General features: G+C 40.6%; 2 protein-coding genes across 4 annotated transcripts; both read right to left on the bottom strand.

Moving 5' to 3' along the window:
* Positions 1-128: 128 nt before the first annotated feature.
* Positions 129-11,421, bottom strand: si:dkey-162b23.4 (sodium/hydrogen exchanger 9B2). 3 transcript variants are annotated; one of them, XM_062520884.1, is made up of 13 exons: positions 11,298-11,421; positions 10,063-10,245; positions 9,393-9,594; positions 8,984-9,154; positions 7,674-7,816; positions 7,033-7,160; positions 6,582-6,757; positions 5,777-5,883; positions 4,439-4,588; positions 3,216-3,324; positions 2,944-3,080; positions 1,655-1,841; positions 129-1,176 (listed from the first exon to the last, which is right to left on the bottom strand). In XM_062520884.1, the coding sequence occupies exons 2-13, from the start codon at positions 10,144-10,146 to the stop codon at positions 1,121-1,123; spliced, it is 1,650 nt and encodes a 549-aa protein (XP_062376868.1). In that variant the 5' UTR covers positions 10,147-10,245; positions 11,298-11,421; the 3' UTR covers positions 129-1,120. The 3 variants fall into 3 exon arrangements, with proteins under 3 accessions (XP_062376868.1, XP_062376876.1, XP_062376883.1); XM_062520892.1 differs by lacking the exon at positions 11,298-11,421 and adding an exon at positions 11,161-11,294; XM_062520899.1 differs by lacking the exon at positions 11,298-11,421 and having other exon boundaries at positions 9,393-9,564.
* An 83-nt stretch (positions 11,422-11,504) lies between these two features.
* On the bottom strand, positions 11,505-17,909 carry bdh2 (3-hydroxybutyrate dehydrogenase, type 2). Its single transcript, XM_062520872.1, has 10 exons — positions 17,786-17,909; positions 17,305-17,386; positions 16,854-16,932; positions 14,708-14,804; positions 14,263-14,371; positions 13,763-13,823; positions 13,520-13,633; positions 13,345-13,403; positions 12,972-13,064; positions 11,505-11,939 (listed from the first exon to the last, which is right to left on the bottom strand). The coding sequence occupies exons 2-10, from the start codon at positions 17,374-17,376 to the stop codon at positions 11,886-11,888; spliced, it is 738 nt and encodes a 245-aa protein (XP_062376856.1). The 5' UTR covers positions 17,377-17,386; positions 17,786-17,909; the 3' UTR covers positions 11,505-11,885.
* Between the last annotated feature and the right edge of the window lie 6,512 nt (positions 17,910-24,421).

Raw genomic sequence — 24,421 nt, 5'->3', positions numbered from 1 at the left:
TTGCACTAATATGCGGCACGATCGTATCCAATCTGGGGGAGGGGGGTTAACGCTTTTCCCTGACTACCTTTCTTGACATTCCCCTGCAACACATAAATAATATATACAAAATAGAATTCTCTCAAATGTTAGGTTCGCGTATAACTTTATTTTATACTATACAAATTCACTCTTAACACTATTGTAGTGTTTTTGTAAACACTGAAAGCACTATGACAAGGAAAAGCCTCACAATACAAAATATATTAAAATCTATCATCACCACGGGAGTAAAATAAAACCATTAACATTCAATGGCAAGACAATAAAAGAGCATATATGTATATATAAAAAAAACATCTCAATGGACACATGAAATATGCATTTTAAAATGCATAAAAGAATGAATACCTGAACCACAATAATGCATAAAGGCCGCAATTAAACTCTGTCGTGACCAAGATTCTGCTTTCCATTCAACAAAAATGTTGCCAACAAAGCATAATTGGACAAAATGGCTATTTTCCCTAATCTTTTATATTCATAAATACTGGCTTCTACAATGTAATATGTCTCCTATTCACTTCACCAATCTCTTCAGATATTTTCATATAATCTTAATTTCATTAGAAATCACTTGAACTCGACACTACAACCTAATCTTTAAATAAAATAAATGAATACAACACACATTTTTGGTATGAAGTACCATGCTTATACACTCTGTGTTAGTGTTGATATTGCACTCTGTGTATATCGAAAGCTATCCATTTGATTTTCAAAAGTCAGACAAATGCTGCCAGAATTTTGATTTGGTCTTGTGTGTGTGTATGTGTGTGTGTGTTAGTAGCCAGGTGCAGACATGAGTGTACAGTGGATTGACAGGATGAGGGACAGTGCCTAAGCCCTTTATGAAAAGTGTAAGCAGGAATTTACAGAGCTATAAATACAAACATGATTCACCCGCTCCAGCACCAGGTCAGCAAAAGACACCCGTTTAAAGCAGGCGGGTAAACCCCTGAAGAGGACTTGCTTGCCAAGACGCGCACTTGCTTCTTCCTCTGATGTTATAGGTCACCTCTTCAGTTACCAAACACCTCCCCTTCCCTGGTTGTCCAGTGCAGTGGCAGTGTTGCGCACATCAGATGGCGCTCTCATAGGTGACTGGGGTGTCTGTTGATTGTCTACCCCCCAGACCTGAAGCACAAAACAGACCAGACAAAACACCAAGACTGCAAAATATGTATGTGATGGCGTTCCTTGACATGTCCGCACAATACATTTTGGGATGTTTGCTCTGCCATTTTAAGAGGTGGTGAACGTATTATGGTATATATTATTGTATGCGATTATTGTCATGTTATTAAGCAGGTTAAAGAGTGTAAAGTTATAGGTTATATTTTATGGACTATATTCATCTTAAAATAGCAAACCACAGGACCTAGCTACGGTATAGAGATGCACACCACACACACTGTGTAGTGTTGCATAGTGGATAGTGGGCAAAGCCAGAGTATAGTGCAGTTTAGTCTGACATAAAATTATGTTCAGATGCTAGGTGGGACAAAAGAAAAAAAGAAATAAAGAAACAGAATAATGTGTGAAATACAAAAGACTTGCGTAAAACCCTATGTAAGCTCCACACATAGAGAAGCACGGGAGTAGGAGAGTTTACCCCAAGCTGAGGGGTTCTTGGGCTTCTGAAGGAGGTATGGTCCCAAGAGGCCGATCAGGATGGCTCCGATGGGCGCTGTGAGGAGGATGGAGAGTACTGCAACGGTCAGCACGTCCATGCCGTACCTCTCCAGGTCTGGGTCCTGCTTTTTGCGAGCCATGTCCAGAGCCGTGGACCCGATAGCAGCCTGCAGGCACAGCAACAGCAAAGACCGTCAAGTTAAGATGAATCCTGAAGGGATTTGCCAGTGGAACGAAATGGCACATAGTTCCAGACTCCTAAATAGGCGTGTCCAATACATCAAACACAAACTTTTCTTTGAATAAGAGAAGATAAACATAATTTTCAAATACAATGTGTACTATTTTATTGTCATTGTGTGTGGTGCCAAAGACATGGGATAAATAATTAAACTTTGGCATTAGGACCTAGCTACTTCCAGACTCCTAACAGATACAGGAAATTACCCTCTTAAGAATAGTCTCGTTTTATCAACCATCACTGGCAATAGATCTGTCTTTACATGGTCATTGGCTGACTTTTCTTCTATCGCACGAACGCTATTTGTTTATCCAGCAAATAACGATGTCCACAGACAAGGTATGTTGCATGAGTTTCTGAAAGTATGATGTATTTTGACATCGAAGCAAGTCAAATTTGCGGTTTCTTGTGTCTCATTACATCGAACTACAGATCCGCTATCTGATCTTAACTTACATAATGCGGTTATAGCCGAAAGAGGGCAACAAAGCGAATGCAGAGGTGCCGTTCACTCTGTTACGAGTTGATGAACCACTGAAATTATTTGGAAACATTATTTTAAGGTACAAACAACTCTTTAGTGTTGCTTTAAATATGATGTGAAGATGAAAATAATTATATATACACGTATACAATACATAGTACTGTCCTACAGGACAAATAATAAATCAAAGTCCTGGTATGTTATGATGACCATGTCATCACACCTACGAAGATCTTGCTCTTTGGGTGCGAGTTTGATAGTGTATTTTGCCAGCGGTACATTGCCCACTGTGGCCAGAGCGGAGTCAGACGCACAAAGTGGGCAGAGTCAGGCCAAAGTTAATTAATAAAAGACAGATAGATCAAAATGTAACACTAGTTGTACATTATTGGTTATCTAATTTCCCTTTACCAGAGGTCTCATCCATTTCCGAGCCCCCGCCTTGATGTACAGTAGCTTTCTGCTACCTTTATCCGAACTCGGGCCCTTTAACATAAATGTAAACCATGGTTATGTAGTCTAATGTATAACATCTCATAATTACCTGCACTGTCGCTTTGGGCATCCAAGCTATTGCAATAAATATCTTCTCTTTGAAATTGAAGCCGGCACACATCACCATGACAAATGTGAAGAGAAGACGAATAGCCAGTGCAATAAGAAGAGCAGCAATACCCAAACCTGTGGAGAGGAGAGAGAGAGAGAGAGAGAGAGAGAGAAAGAGAGAGAGAGAGAGAACCATCATGAGCATTGCGAGAGGAGAAGACTTGTAGCTTCAAGTACCCTCTAAAGCCACACAGAGGCCCAGATGCTTACCCACGGTGCGGCCGTCTAGTTCAGAGAAGGTGATCTCGGCGCCTATGAGACCAAAGAGCAGCGGCTGGAAGACGTCCCAGGCCCTTCCCACTATCTCCTCCACAGGAACCTAGAAAGAGACGAGCAGAGCAGTGTGAATCAGCAGGGCATTATGGAACTTCCTGTGCCCCTCACTCAACAAGACTTTTTTTTTTTAGAGCAGTCCACTCTTCAGTAGGGTTTCATCTGACCACTCCCACCTGAACCCTGAATATATGAGTTTCCCTTTGTTCCCTCAAGATGACCAATGGGCCACTCCTGCAGAATGGTGCGGAGGTCCTAATACCTACAGGTGTTTGATTGAGTAGAATCAAGCATGAGGGAGGTGTGTGGGCTATGTTGGAGTGGATGTACTGAGTATAGCTGCGTTGAGTTTGAGGAACTATGTACTGTAAGAGAGCGACATGTGAACGTAATTCATGTTTACCTGTTGTGTGATATTTAAGGTGTTTTCATTGTGGTGCGCAAATGTGTGTTTAATTACAATATATTACAATATGTATTGTGCTCTCTGTCATTATGATGTCTTGTAATGTCTGTTTGTTAGAGCCATTCCCTTTATTTATCAAAATCAATATTCTCTCAAGGAATCCAAAATAAGGTAACACTGACCTTGACTTTAGATTACTCAAAACAGAGACCACATAAACTTGAACAGCAACTACATTGACATCATAGACACTATCACCACCAATATCAGGGTAACTGATTTGATAAGTGATAATACACATAAATACAAATCTAATGGAGCAGAATTAAAAATGAATCACTACAAAACAAAAACATACAAGTCATCCAGATATGTTTCATTTAAGCAGGAAATATTACCTGAGCTTAAAACGCCTCCTAATAACGGGACATGTCGAACAGCAGCAGACAAACAGATGGGTGCTAACTTTTAACAGATGTGACAACAGTGACCCTTGCTGGCAGATTACACTAAAAGGCCACTGGATTGTGGTGAAGTGAGGTTGCTTTAAAACAGATTGAGAGATTGAGAGAGAGAGAGAGAGAGAGAGAGAGAGAGAAAGAGAGAAAGAGAGAGAGAGAGAGAGAGAGAGAGAGAGAGAGAGAGAGAGAGAGACAGGAAGCCTCTGCATGAAGCCGTCTATTGTTATGTTTCACCGCTGGGTGCCATCAGTGAGGTTAATAAACTCGCACACACACAGTGGGGGAAAGCTGACCTTGGATTCCTTCCAGCCCACTCCGGCCACAAAGGCCAGCACCAGTGTGCACAGGCCCCCCGAGCCTGGGAAGCCGGCCACGTTACTGCCAAACACAGCAAACACAGACAGGCCCAGCACAAAGAAGGAGCGCTTCATCACCACTTGTTTCTAGATCAGAGGAAAGAGGGTCAGACACAACACACAGTTATTATACCTATGGCTGAATATTCATACATCGGTCATACATTTCACACTACACACAGAAGCAATGACAAACCGCAAAGAGGCACACATCTATTCAGATGTGTGTTCGTTTGTTTTTTTTACCCATGTCCAGCTCCTGGTATCTGAACATATGCTAGGCCTCTTTTACACCTATGGCTGAATATTCATACATCTGTCATACATTTCACACTACACAGAAGCAATGACAAACAGCAAAGAGGCACACATCAATTCAGATGTGTGTTTTGTTTAGTTTTTTTTACCCATGTCCAGCTCCTGGTATCTGAACATATGCTAGGCCTCTTTTACACCTTGACAATCAAGACATCCCAGCGCTATGCTGCATTAAAGACTGGAGCAAACACATTCTGTATTGTTTGGAGCAAACACATTCTGTACTGTCTGGAAGTGATCAGTGACAGATTTTAACAAAAGCGAAACAACATAATAGCAAACACTGTTATGGGCACAGCCTACATGTTTTGGAGAGCTAGGTTCATTTCATCATGCACATCATCAAATGTTTGCCGATGAACTAGTGAAGTTAAGACATTCCTTGGATGTCCATTGAAATTGGGAAACAGCATTCACTTGTACTACAACTACACTAGCTTTTCCACCACTGCAGCAGAAATGTGGCTCACTGTGTTGTCACAATGAAGGCTTCTGTAAATGTGTTATAGATGAGAATCAACGACGCAACTCTGAGATTGGAAATGATCAGGACATACGCATGCCAATTTAATATTTTCCATGGGAGAGTGACTGCAAATGGATCTTGATCAAGGCACGCAAGACACCCACATCTATGAGACAATGGGAATGGCAGCTCGCTAAATCCACACATTTCATGCATCTTAATGTGAACCATTAAGGCAACACATTAAGCACTTTTCCTCTGCCGCACACATGCTATTTGTTTATCCAGCCAACAACGATGTCCACAGACAAAGTAGAATATATGGCATGATTTTATGAAAGTACATATGATGCATTGCGACATCATTTCTCTCATGTCTCATTCCTTCGAAGTTTGATAGTGTATTTTGCCAGCGGTGCATGCCCACTGTGGAAACATTAGTGTTGCTTTAAAAGGCTCTAGGTTGTCATCGGCTCCGCTAACTTCCTCACCTGGTCTTTGCTGGGAAAGTACTGCAGGAAGAAGCCGAGGAGAATTCCCGCCACCATACCACCCAGCACCTCCAACAGGCCCCGCACCAGGTTAAACCAGGCAGCCCCTTCAGCAGAACAAACAAGATCACAGTTACTATAATGACAAATACCTTCTGAAATCCTACCTAGAATAACATGTGCACAAAATATGAGCTTGTGACACTGTCCTATTAATCTAAGCGTCCCATCAAAACTTTGACGGAGTAGTACACAGCACATACTGTATTATATTGAGTACATGTAATGTTTATATATGATGAATAACATTCATATGTATAGCTGTGTAATTATGTATTGTCCACTGTGTTTTAGGTATGAATGTGGGATATTTGCTGCATGTACAATATACCACGCCAAGCTCGCCATTTAATTGAACAGTTTGGGGGTCTTTGTTTGTTTGTGTTCAGGGACATTATTTAAGTTTTTGATATTTTTTGGTTTACTACTTTCATTCCAAAGAACCCTTTGGCGTGTTAAAGGAACACAGCTGTTTCCAAAGAAGGTTGAAGCACTAATTGCTAGAAGTTTAAACATTAATGAGCTATGAGCAGACTTCTATATGACTCTCCTTTTGATCTGATGGCGCTCATTCACCCGTAGGAAAAACACTGGAAAAACACACATTGCTGACCAGTGAACATATTTGCTGACATATTAAAGACTGGTAGCTAATATGAGATCACTTCTGCCTGCCTCACTGAAAGGGTGGCCGAGTTTGCCCCGGTGGTGGTGGTGGCGGGTGTGGTAGTGGGTATTATTGTACCTGTAGCTGACACCATGCCCAGGCAGGTGGTGAAGCCGGTGATGGCCAGGATGTCATCGAAGCTGCCCGCAGCCATGAGGAGGGTGGGCACGCCTTGCTCCACGCCATAGCCGTCTTTCGACAGCAACAGCATGGAGGGCACCACCACCGCGGGGGAAACCGCGCCCAACACAAACCTGCAACACAACAACACACCATCGCTGGGTCAGCAGCAGTAGCCTTCACATAAAACAGCCTGAAGGCATAAAAGCACGCAGAGATCCATCAGTCTATGCGTTGCGAGCTTTAAAAAAAATTGCTTTGCACTCCTACAGACATGTAAACAGCATAATGTTTTAACATAGAATTCAATAACATTCTCTTAGACTAAAAACATTTATTTCACTTTAATTTCCAAATTGCCCCTCGGGGATTTTTTTGAATTGAATTGAATTGAATTGAATTGAAGTACCCCAGTATGAAGCCCCAGACCCAGGGCAGGCCCATGATGAAGTGCGAGGCAACAGCTATAGCGCTGGCCTCGATCAGGCAGGGTCCCATGGCCACCCGCACACACACTCCCTTCAACTTCTTCAGAGCCTGAGGACATCAGAACAGAACAAGCTGACCATTAGACTGTTCACCAGCACAAAGGTATGGATCCCACGGGATCATAAACGCAAGGCTGTGTCGGGAAACACTATAGATCAAATTATATGAGAAGAGTAACCAAATAATATTCTAGCCTCAGGTAGTTGTGTGCAGTCCTGATATAAAGACTACTATATACATGAGGAACACACAAGTGATTTATAAAATAAATCTGTCAAGAAACCCTACAGATCAAATTGTATAAAAAGAGAAACCAAATAAGATTCTTGTCTTGTGTAGTCGTGTGCAGTCCTGAAATAAATATCACACATGAGGAACACACAAGTGATTTATAAAATAAATCTGTGGCAAGAAACCCTACGGATCAAATTGTATGGAAAGAGCAACGACAACAACAAAAGACCCCAGTGTCATTCAGTTGTGCAGTCCTGAATTAAAGATGACATACAGGAGGAATGAAAAAGTAAGTGATACTATAGGAGCGGATGAAAATGGACATACTGATCCATCCAGGCCTAGACCAGCTCTGGCCAGGATGACCGCGAGAGCGATTGTCCTTAGCGATGCCGACCAGTCTTTGTCGATTTTGACGGCGTCAGTGACCACTGGGATGTTCCTGAGGAGGATACCTGCTAGCAGCATGCCTGGAGAGCAGGAAGAGAGTGACCGGCCGGTGAGAAAACAAATCAGGCGCAGTGTATAGTGTATCAAAACATTCCCATGACACGGAGAAGCCCTGCTCGGATATCTCCCCCACAGCGACAGGCTGCCAAAGAAAGCACACCGATTCTGCGAGGTGTTTGTAGGGAAAGCACAATTCTATGACTAAGAACTTTTTTTTTTTAAGGACATAGTATAACAATACTGTATTATCCACAGAAATATCAGACTACAAAGCTACAAAGACTACAAAGCTACAAAGAGAGGACAAGCATGGGTTAACCACGCAGATTGTCTGTGGGAACAACTGTGAACTTAATCAAAAGTAATAACTCTTAGTTGAGAACTAAAATCCAATGAAAGATTCTTGCCAGCTTTGCCTTTCTTTACTGCTGTAACCCTGGGCAACAAAGCCCCAAAGCTGGTCAAATCAGGGGCGGCCCATGGAATGTTAAATGAGAACACTTTTCAAATGTCAGGTAAGGACACATCAGACAGACTTCCGAGAGCTCAAGGAGCCTCACTATCTCATATCACTGAACAATCCCTGATTTTTATTTTATTTTTCCCCCCTGAACGTCACAGAATATCATAACTGATTAACTTATTATACATACAGTAATACTGTTGAGCCCTAGGCCAAGCACTAAGGCCATGACTTAGCAAAAAAAAAGTCTGATAACACATGTACCAAGGACATTTAGTGTGGCTAAAGGCAAAAAGTCCAATCTGGTCAAGTAAAACAGAGTAGCCATTTGTATTAACACAAGCTAACAGCATGTCAAGTGAAAGTGAATATTAACGATATCGTTTGAAGAGCAAATAGACCGAAACGTTAAGTCACACCCTCTACACTTATACAGGCAGAACACACACACACACACACACTTGTCTGTACATGCTGGTACAAACAGATACAGTGTGTGTACAGTAAATAAAGACATCAGTGGTGCGCACACTCACACATACATACACACACACACACGGCTAAAATGAGCTCACTTCTGGGAAATGATTTGTTATACAACATCTGTTGAAGTCTGACAATTATTCTCTGATAAGAATCAGCGTAATCTTTGATTTCTGAATTAAGCACGGCTGGCAGATAGGAAATATTCCGGAGCTAGGATAAGGAGTGATAAGGAACCTACCCAGCAGAGGAGGGAAAGGAGGTAGCTTAGGGAGGCGGATGAGTCCCATCACTCGGCCGGCAATGACCGCACAGATGAAGAGCACGACGATGCCAAACAGGTTGCCGCCTGGTTCGCACTCCTTCACCGTGATGGACCACACCACCCCAAAAAGAACGGCTGCCATGGTCACTGTGGGCAACAGAACAAGTGCTATTAGCTTAAAGTGTTTGAAGTCTGTTAACTACGCAATGAAAGAGCCAGACATTTCACTTAAGTTGAAGTTAAGGCAGATTCAATTCCAAGACGACAATAGACAACATGACCTACATGAGGTTCTTCAGAATTGTCCATTAAATCCAGAATACAGAGCTGAGCATTGAACAAATCTTAAGGCTACATCAATCACCAACACAGCCTCCCAACTGACCTTTGGTTATGAGGGCAGCGATGATGCCCCTTGGGGGCCATAGCATCTGCAGCCTTTCGCAGCATTTGTCTGGTGGGTCGGTGTTGGTGCACGCGTCCACCGAAGACACAGACGGCGGGATGAAGACGGTCTCCTCCGTTACGCTGGGGCTCTCTGAGCGCTTTGGTACCACCTGGAGCATTTGGTCAACGTTGAGGTGTGACTGGCGAAGGAAGGGCACAACTAGGAGTTTTAACAATATCTCAGATACAGTAGATGTGACGTCAGTAAGCAGCACTGAAGAGTGGGTAGTACTCTGGTAGGGAAAAACCAACCTAGAAATTGTAAGAGGTCTATGCTTATCAGAACATTAGTAAATGAAATGGGCTGTATTGCTTTGTTAACTTAGTCTATTACAAGGGCCCACATTCTACTGTTGACTCTGGGATTAGTCATACTACAGCTTCCGACATTTCAATAACCACATGGTGAAACACATATTGTGCCATTAAACCCTGGGCATTTTAGTGAGAGAAAGAAATAATTGCACTTGTTGCTGAACATCAATAAAGACATTGCTTTCAAGACATGCAATGTAACAATCAATTTTAATTAAAGAAAAATATTCGGGGGGTTTTCTTTCTTTAAAAAAAAAGAGACGGACATCGCACTTTTACACACAATTCCGTACCTCGGCATGGTTGCATGTGGGGCTAGCTCCTTCTTCGGTCCCCAGGGATATGGCAGAGTGTGGTCTTGAATAGGTACCTTCCATGGCATCGCAGATTTAACTATACTCTCAATGTGACTGACCATCAGTGCGCTCCACCCGAGATATCTGGACTTGGCTTACTTCCATAAAGGCGTCACCTGACTAGGACAGAGTTTGTGAATTTAGACATAATGACGATGAAGAACTGCTGCTTCATCAGGTTGTAACTTACGGTAGGCAACGTTTGAGCGTATTCACTGACAGCGTGGCTTTAACTTGCAAAATTGTATAGAATGAAATGTATGCCCAGAATCGTCAATAATTATGATAAAACATAAGCTATAAACAATAACAATAATAATAATAATAAAGAATTGGCTATAAAGCGATATAGTCCGCAGACTTGACAGCTTTAAAAATAGCAGCATTTGTAAATTAAGTTCAAGATACCGGTGAGTCATAGCACGTATTGGGCCAGGTTGAATGACCCGTTTCCTCTGTCTGATTGTTCCTCGAAAGGTGAATTGTAGGTTATATATCGCGATTGGTTCATGTGAGCTAACAGCATCACCATTTGCTGTCCAATAAAAACACTAACGTTAACATTTGGTTACAAACCTACCAAAGGAGATTACTTGTATCGTTTCAAGTTGTAATCCAAGTCAAGTGACATTCCAAAAGTGACCATCTCTTATGAATCGGCAGCCATAATACACAAAAAGGAAGCTAATTAAGACAGTTAAGCAGGCAACCAGTACTGGTTAATCCCATTTTGACGAGACCACACACTAATCAACGCTCGTCTTGATGCAACATATGGCACATAAGCACAGCAGAGTGGCATATGGTCTTGGTAAGACTCAGTGTACACAGCTTACAAGTTAGCATGTAACGTCAATGTTACTACCGCTTGCTAGCCATTATCTGAGTCAAGGTATAGGCTTATAGGACTGTATCATGTGGTCATGAGACAAACATAGCAGATATACATTTTCACACTTAAATAACCAGAAATGGGTTTACAAATACCTAACGTTACAATGATAATGGCACAATGTAACGTTTAAGATAACTTACTCATCCTTTCCAAAACCCCGCCGTGCGTCAAGTTGTTAGCGACTACCTCACGTGGTTAGTTGAAAACGTCTGATTGCCTATGATAAAAGCAGTCAAGGTATGGTCTTACGAGACCGCAATAAATTTAATTTACTCACCTCACACCACGCCACAATAGCGAAACCTCGTCCGTGTGCGGATAGCAGATGCGCACAGGGATTGTTCAATGAAATGACACTGGAGATCCCACTCAAAGAGAGGATTACCGCTGTCCGACTAAATATTAACACGGAGTTTGAGAGCATCTTTTTGGGAGGTATAGCCTTATACTGCTGTACGGAATAATACAAAGTAATACATATCCATTCAGTTTCCATCTATTCAGTTTTATTTTACGTAAGGCGACACAATTTTTCAGAGAAATCACAGTTTTTGTTTTTGATAAATCACAGTGATGACAGCTAAAAGGGAGTGGTCACGTGTTAGTGTAGGCTCACCTTGAGTGAACTTTGTTCTATTTATGGTGGCTATATTGGAGTGGTATATTCTTTATTGCTCAGTATAAATGTACATTCATACATATGACTGGAAAAAGCACGAGGGCAAATGGGCTCTAGATTGTCATAAATAACAAAGTCCGCCCCTGATTCATTAATTCTAATCCTCTGCCAAATGCCAAAAAATGTTCATCAATATCTTGATTATAATTCCTCAAAAAAATGAAAGTGTGATAATGCCAGCAGTCTTCAAAGTCTCCATCCGCCGTCAATGATCTGTTCAGTTCCAGTCACATAGGCTGACTGTGAAATTAAATAAGTATATTTTTAATCACGTTGTATTGATTCCATGTAGGCTATAACAACACAGTGTTTGAAACTGGGGTGCATTCCAAGTAGGTGGTTAAGTGATCTGGGTATAAGCTATGGCGGTAAACCTTCTAATAAAAGAGCCCTTTGATTAGTTTGGAGATTCAAGCCCCTGGGCTGTTCTTTTTATTAGGTTTACAACCTACTCTGGGTTACCTTACCTAGCCACTAAACTACCTTCTTGGAATCATGGCCAGTTGTATTCTTTCACACAAGCTTACGTCATAGTCAAGTCAAGTCAAGTCAAGTCAAGTCAAGTTTATTTATATAGCGCATTTCATACACAGAGGTCATTCAATGTGCTTTACATAAACAAAAACCAAACAGTAATAGCAGATAAAAGCATAGATGAGCAAAGAGTAATAATAATAATAGTAGTAATAATAATAAAATAAAATAAAAAATAAAAAGAAAGCTATAAAGAATAATTAACATAAAAGACTTAAGGTGGAATAACTAGAAGACAGGTCTGTTTTTAACAGATAGACTTTGCCAGAGTCTAATTTAGCAAACCAGTGATAGTGATCCTTCTCAAAGTCATAGACCACTTGGAGGTGCAAACAATATCAAGTTTTGGTTGATTTGACTATCAGTTAACTTCGAAACAGGCACCTTACTTTGAATAGACAATAGCTATGTATCACAGTGATTAACGTCAAAAAATGTTGACTGGAGTAACTCAACATTTGGCCCCTTCAATATGTTCAGTGTTCCAAAGACATCAAATAACTCGTTATAGTTGAGCCAAGGAGCCAGAAGTGAATACACATGGATGGCTATAAAACAGTGCTTTTGTTATACAAAAGAACAAAGTAACATAAAGTACTTTTAGAACCTTGAGCCAGCTCCATTCTATGTGATATCAATGGTGATGCAGCATTTGTTTGCAACTCCAACAAGATGGCATACCTGGTTGCCACCCAAAAATGCCGGCATGTTTGTGTGAAAGAATAAAAGTAAACATACCTCATCAGAAGCCAAGTATACACAGAGGTGGGCTACTTCCTCCGCAGTGCACATTCTACCCGTCTTTTGTCTGGCAAGGAAGTCCTTTAGGGCCTGTTGGACAATCACTCATTTGAAATATATACACAAAGTGACCTGTCAAGGTGACCAAGGGGCCAAACAATGAGAAATGCTATCTGCTAGGGGCGTACAGTACGCTCATCATTTGACTGCAGCAAGAAAAAAACAACATTCATCTGTACTATCTGTAGAGGAACTCTACACATACTGTTACTATGGTATGACAATGTCTGATTATTTGGCTGTAAGGTTGTGAGCTGTGTACAGTTGTGAAAGAAAATATTAATGATACTGAATAGACATAAATAAATACCTGCTCAGGATTGGGTCTCGCTTGGATTCGGTCCCTCAACGATGGTGTGTCCACAGTACCTATGGCCACAAAAGATACAAAATTGCTATCTACTGTATTTTTAAAGTCATACTGTATATGTCACTAGTTTGTTTTCATCGCACTTAGCTAAACTGAATATTGGCAAGGCACCTACCAGGGCAAACACAGTTACAGCGGATGCCTTTGTCAATGAAGTCTGCAGCCACGGATTTGGTAAGTCCAATGACTGACGCTTTGGAGGTGCTGTAGACACATCTATCCACCACACCTGAAATGTGGATATTTGTAGTAATATGTTAGCGATACGTGTGACCAGAGGAATACGTTGTGTATCTAAGTTTATATCTGCACAAAAGTATAAAACATGACAAATGACGTATATGTCAGAGAAAAATACCTTTGATACTGGAGGCTACTGATGCCATGTTAATAATATTTCCTGATTTTTGGGCAAGCATCTGAATTCAAGTAGAAAATAATCACAATCAAGGACACCAATAAACAATAAAAAATATTGTGTGATACATCTCTGAATTAAATTCCAAAATCCCCATCAGCGAGCAACTTGATAATTTACCAGAGACTGCTCCTATAATTTTTATGAAAGAACTCTTACAGAAGACATTTTCACCTGTTGAAAGGCGGGATTGAAACAATAACAGTCTTGGGGCTATTTGGTCAGTGTTTAGGTCTAAGGAGGGATTAGGTTTTAACCCCTATATGTCAAGGCTCATCGCAGTATTTAATCCAGGAATCCGGATGGGGGCATGTCTGTTAATCACTAGGCCAACGCTGCTCTTATTTATAAAACCATTGAACATAACAGTGCAGAGAAATAGGGCAGCATGTGTTCTCTGATAATCCTCTGAAGGAGGGATACTCGCAGGTCAAGGTCACCTTGGGCAGGAAGGCCTTAATCATCAGAAACATGCTGCGGACGTTCACATTCATTGTAAAGTCCCAGTCTTTCTCCTCAGTGTCCAGAATGGAGCCATGGTGGACATAGCTAGAATGAGAGATGGCTGAGAGATTAGTTTGAAACACTGTAAAAGTTATCTAAGAGACAATGTGGGCACACAGAGAGCCATTCAACAGAGGATAAAGATTAAACTTGGACATACACATGTTAAAATAAAGTAGTGTACTTGTAAAATTGTGATAAAAAAATAAAAAGTGTACTACTGTAAACAAATCCATGATAGTATCAATGTTGTTCAATGTTTACTTTGGCAGCCTAATATTTTTCCTCCTTGGTTGGTCATTTGTATGAACAACAATGTTCCCCTGGGAAGGAACATCTAATTGTACAGTATGTGACTCATGGTAGCCAAGACACAGTTACCCAGCAACATTAAACAGCACATCCACGCGATCAAGCTCCTTAGCTAGAGCCTCAACTTGGTCCCTCTTTGTGACATCAACAACCTTGGTCTTGATTCCTTAAAAACATGAACATAATGCATGAAAAAGCAGTAATTCAATTTCCAATTTTGAATTTGTAGAGAACGCTGAAAAGGTGATCAGTTTTGAGTACATTGTGGGTCATACAAAGACATCTGTCTTGATAAGTGAGATTAGCACTTGCAGTAAAATGTGTTGTGCTTGTGTGTGTGTGTGTGTGTGTGTGTGTGTGTGTGTGTGTGTGTGTGTGTGTGTGTGTGTGTGTGTGTGTTTGTGTGTGTGTACATATGTGCATACACTCACCCATGCACACACACATATGCACACCCTTATCTGTAACTATGCTGCCTTCTAACAAAACTCCTGATCAGGACAAGTGTACAAGGCCTATCAATTACAAAACACATTTTGTGTAAAGAACTGTAATTTACATACCTAAATTTAATAGTTCCACTACACTTCCTTGATATTAAGAACAACAAGGCATGCAGAGTAAGCCACTTAGGGTACTTTGTTTTAATTAAAAGTATGGCTCTCGAGTCGACTCATACACTGACCATAAACAAACTGATCTGATAAGTGAAATTGATACAGAACTATTATTTGTGTTCTGCTATTTTTTAATTCCTGTGAAAGTCCTACCAGAACAACTTCAACAAGATTTGTATATCTTAAAGGTAAAGTTTAAAAAGTTATTTCAATTATAACATAATAAACATATTCATCCATTAAGTGTTATTCAGACTGAAGAGTTGATTGAAGACTAATGAATTGGGGCCTTATATACATCTATTTAAATCTAGGACCTACAGAGAAAATCAATGAGCATGCCATACACAACTCCTTGTGGTGCTGAGAACATATTATCTTCCATCCTACAAAGTTCAGGCTGGCTATGAATAATAGTTTTCAAACTGAATGCCCAAATGTTCAGGCAGTAACACTAAATAAATATCAAATATATCAAAATAAATCGGGATAATATACATATATGTAAAAAAAAAAACCTTAAAACAACAGTAGAAATGTATGGCTTCATATACTGGAGAGATCAAGAAGAAGGTAAAAGACCATACTGCTGAATTTAAGAGTGAGGAGAGATGAGGCAAAGGGTGCTCCCGAGTGTTCTGACAAGAGAAGAGAGGGGGATAGAGAGGAGGAAGCTATGTACATGGCGATGGAGATGGTTGAAGTAGAAATGACAAAAAGAAGATATGGATACGAGAAAAAGACAGCAATTGAAGAGAGAGAAAAGTCAGAGAAAGAAAGTTTACTTTATACTATAGTTCACCTCTATCTAATTGATTGATTCATAGAGTTGTGGTTAATATACTTATGGATGTTATTTTATTAATGTTTATTTTTAATGAATGTGTTTATTTTTAATGTATTAGTAAGTTGTCTTAGTCTGGCTATCACCACACTAAGCTCAGTCTTTTAAGATTGAACATTAGTCTGGGGAGTCTGTGCTTTATTTCTATTGCACAAGAGGCATGATCAATGGGCACAGCTCAAATGAACTCTGAACACTTTTTTTTTTTTTTCATCAGATTAACGATCCGGGTGCATCTTTTGGATAAGCTAGTTTGTGATTGGACCCAGAAGATGTGGACAGGAAGCAGCATTCCAGCCTGAGCGGTAGGGCAAAATCCAAATCGCCAGCATATCAGGTAGCTTTGTCTATCGCTAATGCCTGAATTTTTTTATTATGGCTTGACTTCAAACTGTTCATTTCCGTGTAAATGTAATGTTATCATTGCATGTTGTTTTACACAAAAGTGTTCACTAAGAACATACTCCAGTCTCTTCTTCTAGACCTGTGTGACAAGTTTAGGCACGTTACTGTTGAGCATTATGTACAAGTTGAAGAAGAAGAAGAAGAAGAAGAAGAAGAAGAAGAAGAAGAAGAAGAAGAAGAAGAAGAAGAAGAAGAAGAAGAAGAAGAAGAAGAAGAAGAAGAAGAAGAAGAAGAAGAAGAAGAAGAAGAAGAAGAAGAAGAAGAAGCTGTGACTACAAACTAGACAGCAGGCCCATAAAGATACTGTCCATTAGATGGCAGCAACAAACCACACAGAAAGGGACCATACCTGAAACACCATCAAGTTCTTTCAGTTTGTCTCCATTGATGTCGGTAGCCACTACTTGTGCTCCCTCCTTAGCAAAGGCCTGTAACAACATTTCCGTTTTGATTACAAATTAGTTTGCCCAAAGCACTTTAATTATTAGCTATTATATGATAGTTGTTTCGTCACTCGCAGTTGTTGCTTTTCTTCATCAATCAATTGTGTTTTTGTCTTGGGTCTTTTGGGTTTTTTTGGCACTCTGACCTTACCATTGTAATGGTCTGAAATGTACAAATTATGCCAAAACTGAGATTTGTAAGAGCATGACAGTGCCTGACATTGCAATAAAACGCTACTCCAAGATAACAGGTTCAGAGGTTCCAGGTTTTTTTTCTCTCACAGCATGACTGACCTTTGATTTGGGAAATGACTGGTCTCAAACCTGCACTGTTTGGCATTAAATGAAGAAGCTTACTATGGCTGAGGCCCTGCCAATTCCTTGCGCGGCAGCAGACAGCACGATCACTTTCCCATCCAAACGTCCCATCCTTTTCACCCTTCATTTTAACGATTTTCAGAGAAGGGGAGAAGAAAATGTTAACGTTTATTCCAGTTTCATTATCTGTTGGCTACTGTGACCAGTAGGTATATCGGTAAAGAAATGCAACATTTTAACAATCACATGATCAGAATCTATGCCACAATCCACTTCAAAAGAACTCGTCTGAAAAGTGTGCAATGTAAAACAATCGCTGCAACAATGCAACTCAGTATATTTTAAGGCATAGTGTAATTAACTTGAGGTCTACGCTGCTAGTTTGCACACCACATTTCCCAATTTCCCAAGCTATATTCAAACTAGGAAAACCACTAGGCTATCTATCAAACATATGGCACTAAAGATCAAAAACTTTCCCAAACATTATAACTTGCTAAACTATGAACGATCGACTCACTTGATCCACTTTATCTCAACGAACCACTTTCTACACTAGACAGCAATCGAGGGAGGGACGTGAAGTTCTGCATTTACTATTGGATAGCTAGGGAAATAGGCTTATTCGACTTTATGCAGCGGTGCGCAAATCTGTCTGAGCGTGGTGCATGGTGAACTTTAGCACAATGCAAAACATGCGCTATGGTAAGGGAGTCATGCACCACGTTCAAGCAGATCTGCGCAGCGCTGAAAAAATACAAATGTGCCTTGCTATAAGCGGACGTTACGTCTCGAAGACCAGGAAAAGCATGAGAAACAAACGGAAGTGAATCGGATGTTTGTAGTTTTTATTCCTACACTGTCTAGGTGCCTATCAGTGTGGACAGGCATGGTGTCTATTGCCCTCCTGTCGTGCAATGCATAGCCTATGTTTACATAATGTGTATGCAGGGGTGTACTAAAATAAGAGGTGAGTAAATTGTGAATTCTGTGATCATGTAGGCTAAGGTGGCGGAGTCGGATTTTATTTATTTTTTATTTATTTTTTAATTTCATGGCATATTCAGAACGTGTGTGTGTATTGAATGAGTAGCCTAGTGTGTGTGTGTGTGTGTGTGTGTGTGTGTGTGTGTGTGTGTGTGTGTGTGTGTGTGTGTGTGTGTGTGTGTGTGTGTGTGTGTGTGTGTGTGTGTGTGTGTGTGTGTGTGTGTGCGTGCGTGTCTTTTTGATTTTCTATGAAAGATGAATTTTCATCTGAGGGAATTTTATATTTGTGGCATCTGCTGGGGCCATATGTCTGCAATGCCACTAGCCAGAGTAGGCTACTTGAGTCCACTCACTCACTACTGAATGCAGCCTATCATTGTGTTAGCTACAGTACCTCCCCAATGGGATCCATATCCTACCGCACAGGCGAACCGCACTTGCATCAACTTCCATTGTCTCCAGGTTGTTTGTGCCCTTTCATTCCTAAGTAGGCCCATGGTCATTTGTAACTAAAAATATTTTGTCACCAAAATAAGAGTGAAAATCAGGGTGTTAACAAAACTCACTAACTGTACCTGGATTGTTGGTCTGATTGGTTGAAGGACTATCCAAGCGTTTAATCATTTGAATTATGCCCATTGATCACGTCTCTTGAGCAGTATAATACAGTGCAGACTACACTAATGTTCAATCTCAAATGATTGAACTTGGTCTGGTGATAGCCAGACAAGGCCTGGATTTCAGATGTTTGATAACCCCTGCATTATAGTACTCTTCATTAAAAGATACAGTCAAGAGGAGTATTTCCCACCCTTTCGTATAAAGCAGACTATCTGCAGGTCCACATAAAATGTTAACACTTGGGCTACATTTGGAGATCTTTATTTAGCCTCCAGAAATCTTGGTCCCTTCACAATTTAATTTGTCAATTTTTATAAGATCAAACCATACAAATCACTGAAAGTGACCTCAAAATTGTCACAGGAATAAATGTTGGAATTGAAAAAGGGGAGAGGCAGACAGCACATGTCAGAACAGTGTTTCAAAATATTACCTTTACATCCAAATACAGTGATATAGTGATGGTCAAAAGTGTTGCACCCATGCTAAAGTTGACTGAAAAGAGGAATATAAAATCATCTTTTGGAAATTGATCTTAATGCCTAGTAAAGAAATGAGGAAATATCCAACCTTTAAGGACACCAATTTTCTTTATGAATGAATAATGTATCATAAATAAATAAACGTTCTTCCTTAAAATACAGGGGTCATAATTATTGGCACCATGCACTGCACTACAGTTCTCTTAAAGGATATCAAAGAGGAACATTTCCCACCCTTTCTTATAAAGCAGACTATACCTGTTGGTCCACATGAAATATCTATTTAGCCTCCAGTAATCTTGGTCACTTCCCGATTTATAGTTTGTCAATTTTTTATGATCAAACTATACAAATCACTGAAAGTGACCTCAAAATTGTCCCCATACATGTTGGAATTGAAAAGGGGGAGAGACAGACAACATTATTTCAAGAGTGGGCTATTCAAGACCTGTGTGGAAGTGTAAGAACAGACGTAGAACACACCATTACAGCACCAGAAGTGGTAGATGCCAGTGGTTCATGCTGGTATTTCATTACAAAGACATGATTAAAGTGAGCTAGTACAGGTCACTGCAGACCAGACAAAGAGCTCAGAGAATGGGCACGTTCAATCAGAGCCGTGTGAAGGATGGGGCCACAGCACTCAATTAGCACTCTCCCATTTCATTATCCGTCAGGGTAATGGACATTTCATCCACTTTCACATTACAGGGAAATCAATGGCATTAGCTCAGGAGTGGGCTATGCATGCATGCACGGATTTATTGCAAATCAATTGATGTGATATCCACATGCAAACAATGGCTATTTAAAAAACAAGGCTGCATCTCCGAATTAGAATTCTCCAATTTTGTTTTCCTTTAAATCCTTACTTAGTTTAAAAAATATGTTATTTATGTAAGTACTCAGTATCTTCAGCTGTTAAGTGCTGACCTTCTTGATTTCATAAAATAAACGTAAAAAAATATGTAGGCTATAAAAAAAATCCTCACTAATATGTTGGTGCCGTCATAGGTATTAATGCTAGCACAGGGTGACCAAATGTCCCCGGCTACTTTCTTAGACTCATATTACAATGGCAATGTAGCACAAAATAATATCAAAACATCAGTCTACCAGGTATCAATATTGCATGAATAATACAATTTGTTTTAAACAGAGTCAAAGTCTTGAGATACATTTGTTGACATGTTTAGGGGAATGGGGCTGTTGCTATTATAGCTATAATGTTCATTAAGAAGCAGTCTAGACAGGATTGAATATTGTAATGTGAATTTCAATAACATCAAAATCATTCATCTATAATAAGCAGTGATGTCTTAGCCTGGATAGAGCCTACCACTTCTCAAATGAGACGTGCTGACATCCAGACGTTCATTTTTTCGTATTTGGATAAAAAGCCCAGATCCGTTCATTGGGCGCCACGGATGTCTATCAGATGCGTATGTGCATAGCTCATCATGGTCTTGCTTTCCTCCTTGTTCTGTGATTGGTCCCCTATCTCAGTCAAAAATTAGGACGGTAGTTTCCAGACTGCCTTAGCAGCATGAATGAAATCACTGTGCAAGGCAGGATGGGAACACCCAGGCTAGTGATGTCTGACATTTGGGTAAAAACATTTAATTGTACTCTAAAATCCTTATTCACTTTGTGGCAGTTATAGCAAGGTTCTTACCATTGGACAGATGGAAAGTGGTTAATTGATCTGAAGCGGTCAAGCTGTATTAAGTAACCACAAAGAGAAAGTTAAATAAGAAATACTGGCAGATCAGAAGGTCCAGCAGCCAAAAGCCATTCTGGCACCAGCAAGATGAACACTCACACATGTTGTACTATTACAAAAGTAATATCTTATTCATGCACATGCTTGAGGCGTGGCTTTTGTTCATAATGAAAATGTTGTTCATGTCTGAGCTAATCTATTGCTATAGATGTCTGTTGCTATATAGTTAATAGATGGATTAAAGTCTGCCTCCATGGTTCTCTATGCATGACCCTATTTCTTTTTCTTTCTTTCTTTCTTTCTTTCTTTTCTTTTTTTTACATCTGCCTCCTTATTATTTTCATATTTAAGATTTGGTTTCAACACATCCCTGCCATTCAAATTTAGCAAGGCAACCATTCCATTCAAAGAAGCATGTCATCTGTTCAACTGATCTCTTGCCTCAAGTCAAGCTCCTTTGCCATTTGGCTTTTGGAACTGCTTATCTACAGATGCAAGAACTACCATTATAGCCCAGATTGCACCATCCAATCATCTTCCCTGACACCAGCACTTGCTGACAATCGGGTCACTTCAGAGAATACAACCACACTGGGCCCTCAATTTCGATTTCAATTTTTCTTGGGATGGAGACAGAGCAGGTTTTTCCAAATAATGGGAGTCCACTCCTTACATCTTTTTAGAATACCCTGTAATCATGGTTATCATCCTGGCCTCATTTCGTAGAACACAGGGTCATTTGTGTGTCTGTGATCGCCAGTTCAACATTCATGAGTCAGTCTTTCTGAATGCTTCCCACTTTATTTTAGCCTTTCACCAGGTCTGTAGCCTACTGTACCAGCTTGCATAATTAACAACCTGTTGGATGGACCTCATGCACAAATGATGATTTCATCATCTGACTCTCACTGCTTGATCTTAATCGCATCTCAATCATCAGAGGTCTTCAAATGTCGATGTGCATTTTGTCTGTGTGCCGTGGCTGCTGTGTGGTGTTGTTGTGAGCATTCATATCTGGAATGCTTCTGATGTGGCGCTGCTGCTGAACATCTTTTCACTGTCCTTTTGGCTGGAAACGCTTCCAACACGTGTGAAAAATAGATCTGTTCCTAGCATGCACGCATTTGTCAGTGCCACTCGATCTGCGCCTGAGACCTGCGTGTCACGCAGGCTTTGTGCACGCTCTGTTCACGCTCTAACCTGTTAACATGGGCAGCGATATGAAAGCGGACAGGTATCGCAGGCGACATACAGTTGCCATGCATACTGTGTGAATCGGCTGCCATAGTCTCCCAGCTACCACTTCACAAAACCTCTCAAACCTACTTGCATCTCTGTCTGGGAGGCCCCACTCTACCCCTACAATGGCACACTCTCCATATTGGTTGCAGACACTCCATGCTCCATGCTCTCCTCATCTTTACAGCATCCAGCCTGCAAATAAGTAAGCAAACTCCTCCAACCCTGGTTCACTGACATCAACATGTAGTCAATAAAACCCCTCTGCGTTTACAGTATGGCCATTTGCTGAAACAATCAGTGACTTATTTTTTTGGCATCACATAACTGTCCTCGTTCACTTCAGCCATTCTTATTCACTCGGCTGGTGCTTTTATCCAAAGCAATTTTCATATGTCAATTATTACAGGGGGCATTCTCCCCAGAGCAACTCGGCATTAAGTACCTTGCTCATTTTTGCCAACTGCATGCCAGCCCACTACACTACCACCACCCAGCCCCATGGTAATCTACTCTCTTCAGCCATCCTTCCAAGGACCCTCTTCAACTCTGCAGCCCTCTCTTTTAATCCACAATAATCTCCCACACATTCACATCTGCTATTAAAAAAAACTTCTCTTCGGAATGATATCTGAAATATTCTGTGTATCACACACAGTAGCCCCAAACACCTTTGCTTTTGCACAACCTCCCAAGTGACTGTTGTATGATTATAAAGAGGTTTGTTTTCCACTCTAAACTAAATCTGATGACCTACAGTATCACCTGATGCTGCTATGTGTCGAAAGATCTTGTCTAGGGATGGAGCCTATGAGTTCAGAGCATTTAGCTGAAGGTTTGGTTTGATTTCAACCCAACTGTGCTGCTGACCGCCAGGACTGCTCTCATCTCCCTCTTTGCTAAAGAGATGTCTACTGTGGGAGCAGATTTCCCCTCTGACAGTTGGTGTATACCTTATTATCACAATTCAAGAGGGAAAAGGGCAGCATTTGAGACTGAGACCCCTGGAATTAAAATCAACCAAGGATGCCCCCTGTCTACTCAACAGTTAGGTGATCTTGTCATGGCCGGAGCCATTACATCTACTTGAAGAAAGTGATTGGAGTATTTTGACAAAATCTCAAGCATTTAGAATTGATTAGACATGATCTGTTTGAAATGAGGGATTTGTATAAACGTCGGTCTCGTTTACATGATGATAATAGCATTTATTATGTTTCAAGGACAGCGCTCAGACGTATTTCAACATCTTTTCTGAGCTAATTTACACTTTTGACCATAAGCCATGCATGAATTACTGAATGAACTGCATCACCCTATAGTCACCCTGATTTTATATAAACTTAAACCAATCCAGATTGGCTGTAAATGTGAAACACAATGAAGGCCTAAATATTAATTGTTTGGAGTGAACAAAGTGTTTCGCCCTTGGCCTCCTCAGGTTTTCTCTCAAATTTTGGATGACACACACCTCAAACAAGTCTGTTCTTCCTGCATTGGATTTGAAAGCGGCCAGTGCATAGGGATTTTCACATTTTTATAAAGTGAGTAGGTCCTATATTACTGTAAGTGTGCAGGTGATTTTCTGATCTTGCCTTGCCTGGATTGATTTCAACATCACTACACACCATATAAATACGGTTGATGGATGTTATATAAAGTTAATTTTGTCAGACCTTTTTAAGACTCAACTAAACATTGTCACAGACACAGATAGAGAGACACACAGACAGACAGACAGACAGACACACACACACACACACACACACGCACACACACACACACACAGCCCACAAGATCTGAAAGCGCTCTTGAATCTGCCAGTGAATCACTTTCCCATGGACATTTGCAAAAAGCAAAATGCTCCCATAGATCAATTCCTGGCACAATTCCTTTGAAAAACCCCTCAGTACATGCATGTCTCTGACAGAGGCATTCTAATGGGAAGAACCCTCCACTATGCTGTTCTCAGTGAATACTGACAGAAATATTCAGCAGCACCACGGCCCTTATATTCCGACATGACGCACCTATGGACTCGTTTGCTTGTTTGTGAATAATAGCAACTTGCTGCTCTATTCAGAGACTCATTTGGTCTTTCCAT

This window comes from Sardina pilchardus, chromosome 2 (assembly GCF_963854185.1).
Source record: "Sardina pilchardus chromosome 2, fSarPil1.1, whole genome shotgun sequence".
Classification (NCBI taxonomy): domain Eukaryota; kingdom Metazoa; phylum Chordata; class Actinopteri; order Clupeiformes; family Clupeidae; genus Sardina; species Sardina pilchardus.
The sequence above is the reverse complement of the archived record's forward strand: the minus strand, read 5'-3'. Positions and strand labels throughout refer to the sequence as shown.

Excerpts from the sequence above, each read along its gene's own strand:
- si:dkey-162b23.4 (XM_062520884.1), bottom strand. The coding sequence starts at position 10,146 with ATGGAAGGTACCTATTCAAGACCACACTCTGCCATATCCCTGGGGACC. Across the intron at positions 9,155-9,392 it reads CGCTGCCCTCATAACCAAAG|TGACCATGGCAGCCGTTCTT; the intron begins GTCAGTTGGGAG and ends TGTTGCCCACAG. Across the intron at positions 7,161-7,673 it reads GTCTAGGCCTGGATGGATCA|GCTCTGAAGAAGTTGAAGGG; the intron begins GTATGTCCATTT and ends TGATGTCCTCAG.
- bdh2 (XM_062520872.1), bottom strand. The coding sequence starts at position 17,376 with ATGGGACGTTTGGATGGGAAAGTGATCGTGCTGTCTGCTGCCGCGCAA. Across the intron at positions 16,933-17,304 it reads TTGGCAGGGCCTCAGCCATA|GCCTTTGCTAAGGAGGGAGC; the intron begins GTAAGCTTCTTC and ends ATGTTGTTACAG. Across the intron at positions 13,824-14,262 it reads TTAAGGCCTTCCTGCCCAAG|ATGCTTGCCCAAAAATCAGG; the intron begins GTGACCTTGACC and ends ACTTGAATTCAG.